We start from the raw sequence: 12990 nt of genomic DNA on the forward strand, positions 1-12990 counted from the left end.
CTAAAAATGCCAGTCAGATTTACATAACTTTGCCTACACAGTCCCTTTATGATAGTGAGCAATTGTCCCCTTATAATAGTTTGGAAGTGTTTCAAGTATGAAAGCAATAGCTTTGATATCTTCGGAATAAAGTGGACCTAAACACAAAACTTAACCAAATTTTCTAAGTATAAAAAGTGCACATAATTATGTCAAAATGCCAGCCAGAGTTATCTTATTTTGCCTGCCCAGTCCCCTCATGATAGTATGTAAGTGTGCCATGTTTGAATGCAATATCTTTGATACTTTATGAGAAAAGTTGACCTTAACACAAAACATAACAGGACGCCGACACTCAGGTGATAAAAATAGCTCTTTTTTTCCAAAAATAGATGAGCTAATAATAGTGGAGCAGACTAGGTCAGATCCTAGACACAAGCGAGTTGATTTTATCAGCGAGATAATGTTTGAACCACTTTTGGTTTGTATGTAAAAACAACAACATTACATAGTTTATTCTTTTACTTAACAAAATATGCAAAAATATATAGTTCTATTAATTTATTTATGTGATATTGACCAATGAAATTCACAAGTATTGATATATGCGTTATGAAACATATTAACAAATATTTGTATGTGAACACATAAATTTAAATACTACTGACAAACAATTTATTGTTATTAATGCTCAATAATTATGGAGGCAATACTGATGTCCAATTAAAGCTTTATATTGAATGGAATCCTATACACGATTCTTCATCAAAATGATTGATATCACAAATCAATGTAAACAACTGTAAATAATCAGCATATAACCATGATTTCATAATACCATGTGCACTTTCAAGTACATGGACACTTAAACTTTCATTGTCTTTCTGAAACTGTTTTAATAAATTAATAGTAAACGTCAACATTATATGTGCTGAACAAAAACTTCACGAAACTTTTTTAAAACGTTTTTGTACATATATTTGTTATATTCAATTCCCTATCATAAATCAACTCTAAAGTTTCCAATGGTACTGCACCACTGAAACTTCAGTCTTTTTATTCATCTGTATGAAAAAATATATTTTTATTACATGCTATACCCTGTTTCCTGTGCAATAAAACCATTACACATTTTTTTATATAAGACATGTGTAATACAACATTTAAAAGCGTTTTTCATTGGCTTAGTTTTCGTTTATTGACCAATCGCACTTTGTTATTTTGCTGAAATGACATTGCAACGTCAAATACGTCACGAAATGTTAACAACATTTGGGATTTATCTTCATGTATGCGTAAACATTTATTTAATTTGCTCATTTAAAAGCATGTGATAAAAAAGATCTGACACTCGTCATATAATACCATATTTTATTAAACTCGTCCAGGAAATTTGTTAGTAAGCTCGCCAAAATCTTGCTTACTAACAAAATTCCTGAACTCCTTTAATAAAATATGGTATGTTATGACAACTCGTGCCAGATCCTATATACATGTATAAATGGTACCTAAAATGTCTATGCTACATTTGAATGTTGATCTACAAATGCATTGGCATTTTATGTATACCATTTGTAGAAATATCTGCTTATAATAATGTACCTTTAAATTTCAAAGGAATGTTTATTTCATTCCAACTTAATAACCATAAAACTTTATAAATAAATAACAACAAAAATGAGTAAGCACAAGATATGTGTTTGTCAGAAACACTATGTTTCCTTCTGCGCTGCTTTGAAGCTTTATCTTTGACCTTGAGGGATGACCTTGACCTTTCACCACTCAAAATGTGCAGCTCCATGAGATACACATGCATGCCAAATATGAAGTTCAATTGCTAACTTCAATATTGCAAAAGTTATGGCAAAATGTTTAAGTTTGGGCAAACACACAAACCAACCAACCAACCGACAGACAGGACAAAAAACAATATGTCCCCCACTAAAGTGGTGGGGGACATAAAAATTCTACATAAACCTCTTCCATACAAAACCGTTGTTATCGCATTTACAACACCATCATTTCATGATGTTTTCATAAAATTCACTTATCATTAAGAACAGTTTCAAAACTCCATTTGAAATTATATAAATATGTCTCTAAAGGATCCTAATATGTGATAAAGTACAAAGCATTGTAGCCAAATGAAACATCTTATATGACTTTAATTATTTACACATTACCAAACAAATCAATTATATATAAAGTTGTCAATTAAATGTTCAAATTGTTAAGCCATCTATGTAATTATTATTCAGCGTTCTCCCTTCCTTTTTTTCTTGTGAAATAACCCCATATATCAAAACATTAACAGGGAAATGTTATGAAACAGGTCTTAAATAATAAAGATATTATTGAATAAACACTAAGTAATAACTAGATACATGTCTACAGAGCAAAGTTGTCCCTAAATTCACTTTACGCACAAACATCTATAAAAGCAAACTCATGCAACATGGCATTGCCATAAAACCAGGTTTCCATAATTTAAGTTATATTTAAATTTATATAATTATGCAATCTCAAGATAGGTCTGCATGTTAAATTCAAATACACAAACCTTCAGCACAAAACTTTGATTTTAACTTACCTAAGTTATTCAGCTTCAAACAGTTTTTCTGTTTTTGAGTAAGACTGACCTTGATGCAATTTGTTCCAAAACAAACCCCATGCTAGATCTGCAGAGACCCTGTTGATGCAGCCACCTGCCCTAACCAATCTAACAAGGATTTTCAAATCAAATTCATTGAAAATCTGGTTTACTTATTTATTCCCTAAAAAATACACTGTTGTTATTTGGCTAATTATTGAACTTTAAATGGTTAACATTCTGTGTAATCTATATGAGACTGTGTTTGAAACCACTTTATTATTACTTTTTTATGTTTGCAAAGCTGGAAGACATTTATTTAAGGCACACACAACACAGGACTAATGCATATGGTATGCGTATTTCTATCAAAAAATGACAAGCGAAGTATGGTAGAAGTATGATACAAGAAAGTGACAATATTTATTTCCATAAAACACAAATTTGAAAACAATAATGCAAATGTTATCATGTCCAAGTACATACTCATAACTCTACCCAAAGCTGACACAAAGGTATCCATACAAGTAGCAAACACAATAGTCCAAAACGGTGAAAATTGCCTTGAGTCAAAAAGTTGCTTAATTCCCTATTGATGTGATTTGGCTTGATTTTGTCTACCGCACCTGATCTTCTTGCTCCTGTAAGAGAACAAAAATAGACTTCAGACTTTTATGTGTTAAACTTTACATTTAACTTCTCTTAAATACAAGTATCAAATGATTTGAAAAACAGGAGCAATCTCTTGTTATGAAACAATGTCATTAAAATTGGTCTATCAGTTTCAGAGATACATTGTAAATGAGTTGCACCTCTATAAACATGGTGAAGAGCATTTATAGATAACTAGCATTGTTCCAAGACTGACAAATTTGCTCCTACATATGATCTAATCACATATCTATGATATCTATTACCAACTAAAACAGCCAAAAACAACAGCACCGCATAACGGGTGCCACGCTCGGCTACGGGTGCAGTTTTGAATAAATGAAAGCTTGTCAGAACTTTTTATTTTTATTTTAGAGGTCACACTGACCTTGACCTAGTGACCCCAAAATAGGATTGGCGTGTCGAACTCATCAAGGTGCATCTACATACATGTATGAAGTTTCAAAGTTGTAGGTGTTCAAAACCTTAAAGAAATGTTAAGGTTTTAGCACGACGCGGAAAGCGGACGTCGAGCTGGCTATGACAATACCTCGGGTTTTCTCCCAAAACGCCGAGCTTAAATGTGTTATTCTATTATGTACAAATATATATCTCTTAAGCAATGGACATGCTACGTTTTTTATGTGATATCATCGGCAAACTATAATGTTATTGAAAGTTGTATTCGCCAAAATGAGCTATGTTTGGGTTGATTATAAACAACTTCAATCTTGACCAGTTAAATGTATGTGGTAACAGAAAGAGAAGACAGTGTGCATGACTATTCTTCCACTTTGATAGAAAATGTTCAAAAGTGTTCAGTCACCTGATATTATATACTCTTAGCCATATTTTAAATGATAACTACATGTATCTGTTATATTCACATCTGTATGTAAATATAAACCAGGATTTTGTTTAAATCAGCTTAAATCAGAGTTAGTCAAAATAGTAATGAATACACTATCCCCAATTCTGAATATTGTAATAAGTACAAGTGCTAACAATAATGTTATAGAAAATTGAACAACTTCGGCTTGCAGGCAATACATTAGTAACCTGAACTAGACATGTTAAGTCAAACATGGTTATTCCAAAGCGGGGACCAAGAATAAGAGGGCCATAGTGGACCAGGGCCATGGTGGCCCTGGTCAATGCCCTGGGTAGTATTAACGTCAAGCAAGGGCTGTTAAAATTGTTTTGTAAAAAGCAAGGGTTAATTGTTTAGGCAGATATAAAAGTTAATGCCTTATAAATAGTTGTGTGTGTGTGTTTATGTTTTTCAATGAACCGGAACAATTGTCTGACTCATGATCAAGTTTATTGAAGATTGGACTATAAATGTGACTTCTAGTGTTAACAAGGTTTTACTATATCCATATAAACAAAACTGCCTGGCTTCCTGGTGGTCATGTTTTTCATCAAACAGGAATCATTGTCAAACTCAGCTGTGGTATCTTTTAGACAAATGTTATGACCAACTTTTATGAAGATTGGGACTATAAATTTGACTTCTAGGTAACATCGAGGTTTTCATCAAAAGTCTCCGAATTAAATGTTTACGATTTTATTGTGGAGGAGTACACATAACAGACCCATCAGTGTGCTTGATATATCAAAGCCTCTGAAATTATCGATTGATATTGACACAGGGTTATTCACACATGACTTATTCACAACAGCGCGAATCTTGCTGCCTTGGGGCCATACTCGGTTACTAGTGAGTCGGCTTAAAAAATTGGTCAAGTGGTAATAAAGATGTTATTGATCAATAATGGCATGTGGCGGCTTTTTACCTTTCAAAGGGGCAAACTGGCGCTTAAGAAGGGCCGCATGGTGCAGCGCCACGTAAAAAGGGCCTAGGAAAACACACTATAGCAATTGTTGATGGTTAAAGCATTACAAATTGGCCATGGATGGCCCAACCTACCCACAGCTTGACAGACAAATGAAACGCTATATATATAAGGGGGGGGGGGGGGGGGGGGGGGGGGATTTCTTATATATCAAATTCTCTAAATTCAGTAGCCAAATTGCAACTTTGACTGGTTAGTGTGACCTTGATCTTAGAGGTGTAGAGATGAGGTACACACAAAACATGCTATCTTCTCATGGTGTTTTTTGTGGTAGGTTTTTTTGTAAAGTGGGAACAAACTATTTTTTTAACTGGAAGAAAATAAGTGTATTTGAAATTTACCTCATGTTCTCCTTCACGTCACACAGCCAAATCTGGGTCCCCTGAAATATTGAAGAAAAATTGCAGAAACTGCTTTTTGTCAGGATCAAACAATATCTTGTAGATAACTAGTCACTGCATGGTTTTAGTACTTTTGTCGAACTTGTAGTTTCAGCTGTATTTAGGTAAACATTTTTTTCTTCTTAGAAATTAATAGTTTTACCAGTAAATGCAAGAGAAGACTTGTTCACTTTCCAGTATAACTAGCTTTATCTGTCGAATATGTACAGGTTTGTAATTTAAAACAGTATATTCATTTGTTATACACATATAAAATCAATTTTATTATCAAACCCTCTGACAAGAGGAAATGTTGAAAGTCACATCTGTTATTGAAATTGGTGCAAAAGCGCCCCAAATAAAATACTTCTGCACATGAACATTGTTCAAGCTTAGTTCTCTTACATTCCTGGATGTGATAAATACAGTAAATGAAAATTATCTGTCACATAAAGTGTATCCCCCCATCAATGGGGCAGTGTTGTCCAAAATAAAAAATTGCTAATGCATTTCAAAACAAGAAATGTGTTTGTCAGAAACACTATTTCCTCTTTTGCGCCGCTTTTAGTTTTTTTGACCTTTGACCTTGAAGGATGACCTTGACCTTAAGACAGACGGAGTGTAAACCATAAGTCCCCTCTGGTTTCACCAGTAGGGGACAACAAGGTTTTAAAAGGGGTGTAAAATTCTATCAATCTAAAAAATTTAATCTGCACACAGGTTAAGTTTCATAATGGAATCATACATCTATTAAGCAAAGGAATATCAATATTTGTTGCTAACATTTGCCAGAGGATTGGACTCGCAGGAAAATATATTTGTGTAAGATTCAGGATTATTCCTTATGTATCTTTCAATAAATTACATTACTTTATGTCATTCTTTTTAGTGCCAGTCTCCTGACATTTAACATCTGCAGAAAAACACATGTTTGGGGGATAAAGATGATTTGATTGACAGACAGCCAAAATGCACACATATCGAGATAAATGTGTATACTAGTAAGTGTTATGAACATATCTTATGTAGTAGTTGAGTGATTAAAATATGAAGTTGATTCTTTTGTAAGTGTGACATAGCTTTGTAAAAAAACTTCAAGGTATTTCAAAATCCCAACATGGTCCTTTATAAACCAAGTTTGATCCAAAAATATGTAGTTGTTATTGAAAAATTACATTTTCCAGTTTTACGACAAATGCTTTTCTAGCTAAATCAGTTTTGGTTGAGAAACAGACAGACGGACAGCAGAAGAAATATGCCAACAAACATATTCATTATTAGCAACCTACTGCTGTTATAAAGATTTTCCACACAATAAATAAAAATATGGTACTTAAATTAATCATGTTTAGTGATTTATTATATTAATTTTGTTGAATAAAAAGAAAAAACAAAACATAACTACAGAATGAATAAGATCAGATGTAAAAATGAGCCCTATATTTAATTGTCTATAAACAAGGCGACTACTTTTATAAATTACATTGGTTAATAAAACCGGCGGACGTATTAAAAAAAAAAAAAAAATTAGATTTGACATTTGTTTTTAAACAAAAATTCCAGATTCTACGAAAATGGTCTGAACAGTAATCATTTTTCTAAATGTTCCGCGTTTTAAACATGACATCGCGCACTGAGCGGTCAGGTTGTACTATTTTTTGGTATTTTACGTTCTTGTGCGTATAAATACGCAGTAACTGTGATAAACCAGTCTGTTGTTATCGGGAACATGGCGACTCCCGTTGACCTGGACAACAAGGGAGATTGTTTATTTTTGCAAGTGGACTTGTTTGGTCATAATTATAATGGACCTGCAAAGATTTTTATGCTCGCAAAAATTTCCGAGACTATTGGAAATTCCCTTGTGAGGATACTTGCTGAGGAAAGTCTGACTGTGTCCAAACCCCGAAGCCTTCCATGATACACAAGGGTCTTACTCTAAGATCGCAATGGCAACAGATACGCCCGTCTGAGCTATCCAGGAGTTCGGATACAAGTACTTGCAAGTACAACTAGCAAAAGGTAATATTTTTAGTTTTGGCTTCTATTTAAGATTTGCGTTTGCGCCCTTGTCGTTTCGCCCCCAGGATGTGCCACCCTCGTCGTTTCGCCCCCAATTATAATTGAATTAGGGGATATTTATCACGTCAATGATTAAACTTAAATACAGGGGAAAACATACAGCCTGAGGGTGGAAACACCTTGAGAGCGAAACATTTGACGACCTATTTTAATATTAAATCGTGAAAATCCCGACCTGCACACCATCATCCATTGCAAGCTTAAAGTTGATTTTCAACAAGGGCTGTTTGTAAAACATGCATACCCCCCATATGGGCTCTCCGTTGTAGTGACAGCCATTGTGTGAATATGTTTTTTGTCACTGTGACCTTGACCTTTGACCTAGTGACCTGATAATCAATAGGGGTCATCTGTGAGTCATGATCAATGTACCTATGAAGTTTCATGATCCTAGGCATAAGCATTCTTGAGTTATCATCCGAAAACCATTTTACTATTTCGGGTCACCGTGACCTTGACCTTTGACCTAGTGACCTGAAAATCAATAGGGGTCATCTGCCAGTCATTATCAATCTACCTATGAAGTTTCATGATCCTAGGCCTAAGCATTCTTGAGTAATCATCCGGAAACTATTTTACTATTTCGGGTCACCGTGACCTTGACCTTTGACCTAGTGACCTGAAAATCAATAGGGGTCATCTGCAAGTCATGATCAATCTACCTATCAAGTTTCATGATCCTAGGCATAAGCGTTCTTGAGTTATCATCCGGAAACCATTTTACTATTTCGGGTCACGGTGACCTTGACCTTTGACCTAGTGACCTCAAAATCAATTGGGATCATCTGCAAGTCATGATCAATGTACCTATGAAGTTTCATGATCCTAGGCCTAAGCGTTCTTGAGTTATCATCTGGAAACCACCTGGTGGACGGACCGACCAACAGACCGACCGACAGACCGACCGACATGTGCAAAGCAATATACCCCCTCTTCTTCGAAGGGGGGCATAATTAATAAATCATTGACTCAATTAATTAAATATTCACGATGGTGGTACAATAATTGTCATGACGCATTGTTAAAATATGGGATTTCATTGTTTGATATAATTCATCATCATAAAATCTAACAATGGTCAATTTCATATGCAAGTCAACTACACTTCTCTACATGATGTGATATGTTGTATTTGTCTGGCAATGTTTTTTGTGCATGATAAAGTTTGAATGCACAAACATTTGAACTTGTGTTATAATATATGTGTATTTAAAAAGTATTTTTGTTGTGACAGGTGGGGTGCAGGGAACTCCTGAAGGAAAGCAACCTGCCGGCACGGATGTGTTCAAGGTGTTACTGGCTGCGCAGAAGTCCTATACCCACCAAAACACATGCTCCAGACTAGGACTAAGAATGTGTTTTGTTGTTTGTATTGAATGTGTTTTTGTTGATTTTTATTAAATAAATTAATTTTCAAACTATATTTGTAATGCCATCTGAAAGATAACAAATACACAATCTTTTTTTTTTCCGACCGCCTGACGGAAACTTTCACTGAAATTTTTTGTAAACCAATAAATAAAACAAGAGCAGCGTCTTGCGGGTGCAGACCGCTCATCTATTTTCTTTTTAAAGGTGAAGGGACTCTCAATTTCAATCACAAAGGAGGGAGGGGTGGAGTGAAGAGGGGTGTATAGTGTGGGGGTGTGGACATTTATTACATTATCTTCTAAAAATGCGAAAAAATGCGGAAAAAAATGAAAATAAAAAATAAAAAAATTTATGGGAGGGGGGGGGGGGTGGGGGGGGGGGGGGGGTTGGTGGGGGAGGGGATTCTTGGGTGCGATAGTTGGACGGTATTTCAAAAATAAAATAATAAAAATAAATATTTGTGTTTTTTAACCGTTTCAAAAATAAATAAATTGGGGGGGGGGGTGGGGGTGGGGGGGGGTATAGTGTGAGGGTGTGGTGAGGGGGGGGATTCCGGGGGGGAGGGGGGCAGGGCACAGGGGATGGTTTGGGTGGAGTCTATTGTGGTATGTCAGGTAAGAGTAGTTTTGTCAAAGTACCAATCAAATCTAATCATAAATAAAGAAGTTATGGCAATTTTAGCAAAATTTAATAATCTGGCCTTGAGAGTCAAGGTCATTCAAAGGTCAAGGTAAAATTCAACTTGCCAGGTACAGTAACCTCATGATAGCATGAAAGTATTTGAAGTTTGAAAGCAATAGCCTTGATACTTTAGAAGTAAAGTGGATCGAAACACAAAATTTAACCATATATTCAAAGTTACTTAGTCAAAAAAGGGCCATAATTCCGTAAAAATGACAACCAGAGTTATGCAACTTGTCCTTTTACTGTATCCTTATGATAGTTTGCAAGTGTTCCAACTATGAAAGCAATATCTATGATACTTTAGGGGTAAAGTGTACCAAAACACAAAACTTAACCAAATTTTCAATTTTCTAAGTATAAAGGGCCCATAATTCCGTCCAAATGACAGTCAGAGTTACATAACTTTGCCTGCACAGTCCCCTTATGATAGTTAATAATTGTTGCAAGTATGAAAGCAATAGCTTTGATACTGTAGGAATAAAGTGGACCTAAACACAAAACTTAACCAAATTTTCAATTTTCTAAGTATAACAAGATGCGTTTGTGAAACACAATGTCCCCCTATATGATGTTTGACCTTGAAGAATGACCTTGACCTTGTGAAGGATGACCTTGACCTTTCACCACTCAAAATGTGCAGCTCCATGAGATACACATGCATGCCAAATATAAAGTTGCTATCTTCAATATTGCAAAAGAATTCATAAAATAAGCGATTTGGGCCACATATATTTGAACTCTGACCTTGACCTTGACCTTTCACCACTCAAAATGTGCAGCTCCATGAGATGCACATGCATGCCAAATATCAAGTTGCTATCTTCAATATTGCAAAAGTATTTATAAAATAAGCGATTTGGGCCACATATATTTGACCTCTGACCTTAAAGGATGACCTTGACCTTGACCTTTCACCACTCAAAATGTGCAGCTCCATGATATACACATGCATGCCAAATATCAAGTTGCTATCTTCAATATTGCAAAAGTATTCATAAAATGAGCGATTTTGGCCACATATATTTGACCTCTGACCTTGAAGGATGACCTTGACCTTTCACCACTCAAAATGTGCAGCTTCATAAGATACATATGCATGCCAAATATGAAGTTGCTATCTTCAATATAGCAAAAGTTATTGCAAAATGTTAAAGTTGGCGCAAACAGACAGACAGACCAATGGACCAACAGACCAACAGACAGACAGGGCAAAAACAATATGTCCCCCACTACTATAGTGGGGGACATAAAAAGGGCACATAATTCTGTCAAAATGCCAGTCAGAGTTACATAACTTTGCCTGCACAGTCCCCTTATGATAGTTAGTAAGTGTTGCAAGTATGAAAGCAATAGCTTTGATACTTAAGGAATTAAATGGACCTAAACACAAAACTTAACCTAAATTTTCAATTTTCTAAGTATAAAAAGGGCACATAATTCTGTCAAAATGCACGCCAGAGTTATCTAACTTTGCCTGCCCAGTCCCCTTATGATAGTAAGTAAGTGTACCAAGTTTGAATGCAATAGCATTGATACTTTCTGAGAAAAGTGGACCTAAACGCAAAACTTAACCGGACGCCAACGCCGACGCCAAAGTGATGACAATAGCTCATAATTTTTTTCAAAAAATAGATGAGCTAAAAAGTAGTGGCCTAAACACATATATTCACCGTCAACAGCACTTAAGTGCTAATTGGTACAGAGTAACCGCGTTTCATAATAACGATTTCCCTAAAAACATATTTTAGGTTTAGGCCACAACAAATTGATGATATTGTTCTACAGATTTTTGCTTCCCAAAAATGGAGCGAGCGAGCAAAATAAAAATAAATTTATTTTTATTCTATTTTTTGTTAAATCACAGGCGAGCGAAAAGCGAAAAATAAAAAATACATACATTGTCTATGTAAATTGATATATTTTGCCAAATAAATGCATAATATCTGCAAAATACCAGTACAAGATCATTTAGAAGTAATAATTGAGTTTAAGCCCTTGTCAAATGTTTGTAAAAATAAGGAAAACAAGCAAATTCGTTAAAGTGATATCCCCCATCAAATATACTTCTTGACACAAAAGTTTTCTGGGCAAATGGACAACGCCAACGTGCAGCATCCTCTTATCCATATATATACTCATACCAAGTTTCAATGAAATCCGTCAAAGCACTTGCAAGATATGGCTCCGGACACACACAAAAAAGAATTTTTTCAAGATACAAAGGGCCATAACTCCATTATTACCCAAAGGTAATGGCATGCATCATCCTCTTATCCATTTATATACTATACTCATACCAAGTTTCAATGAAATCCGCCAGAGCACTTCCAAGATATGGCTACGAATATTTTTTCAAGATACAAAGGGCCATAACTCCGTTAGTAACATATTGTGTACAATGCTATTTAGCATGCATCATCCTCTTATCCATATATATACGCATACCAAGTTTCAATGAAATCCGCCAAAGCACTTCCAAGAAATTGCTCCGGACACAAAAGTGCCGGACGGACGGAAGGACGGTCGGACGTATGGACAACGCCAAAACAATATCCCTCCGCCTATGGCGGGGGATAAAGTCTCTAATAGCTGTTCTGCTTTCTCACACCAGGTAGTGATTACTTAAATTTAACACGGTTCATGTAGTTTTCATTATCAAAGATATATAAGAAGCTCAGTTTTCTGTCAATGATGGTTTAACAACATGACACAATAAATAATACAATAAATATCAAGCATAAGCAGTGATTTTTCTTTGCGTCATATTTTACAGCCTGTGCCTTTTTGATTGGGAATAACGTGCAATAAACCATGAAATTGGAAATATTAAATCATTAGTATTATGATTATAGGTAACAGTATACCAATTGTTAATAAGTGCATGTTTAACTGCTTTCTAAAATATATATTATAAAGTGCTAGGGTATTAAACTGCTGTATGATAAACTCAATAAACCAATTGACTTTATTTTAAAAAAAATGACTTAATTTTTGGAAATTTTGGCGAGACTTTTAAAAGGAAAAAAAGTTACTTTTTGGGAAACAGCTTTTTGTACAATTTTCAATTTGGACACAGCCTATAAGAGTCTGTTATTTTGGGCAAAAAACACTGATACGAAATATCTCGAAGTTCTATTAGTTCTAAATATCATAGGTTATGGTATTATACAATACTCGATGCATTACTTTTGTTATTATAGCACTGTTAAAATTAGAAATGAGAAGTTTAAGTTTTGTAAAGTAAAAAAAACACATTACTTCCTAATGAAAGAAAATAAGAAATGGGTAGCTAAAATTGAGTATTTTAATACATAAAAAAGACAATCAAATGCCAGTAAAGTCGTTTAGGTCCAGAAAGTTTCTTCACTTTCTTACTTATGCTAAATTCATGTTTAAG

At 34.8% G+C, this 12990-nt stretch overlaps 1 protein-coding gene across 1 annotated transcript in view; it reads right to left on the bottom strand.

The window, feature by feature from the left end:
• Positions 1-535: 535 nt before the first annotated feature.
• Positions 536-12990, bottom strand: part of LOC127879781 (uncharacterized) — a 39847-nt gene continuing 27392 nt past the window's right edge. The window contains exons 9-10 of the mRNA XM_052426837.1: positions 5418-5458; positions 536-3210 (exon numbers count right to left, since the gene is read on the bottom strand). Of these exons, the coding sequence (XP_052282797.1) occupies positions 5436-5458 (23 nt within the window). The 3' untranslated portion in view covers positions 536-3210; positions 5418-5435. The remainder of the gene's footprint in view (positions 3211-5417; positions 5459-12990) is intronic.

This window comes from Dreissena polymorpha, chromosome 4, assembly GCF_020536995.1.
Source record: "Dreissena polymorpha isolate Duluth1 chromosome 4, UMN_Dpol_1.0, whole genome shotgun sequence".
Taxonomy (NCBI): Eukaryota; Metazoa; Mollusca; class Bivalvia; order Myida; family Dreissenidae; genus Dreissena; species Dreissena polymorpha.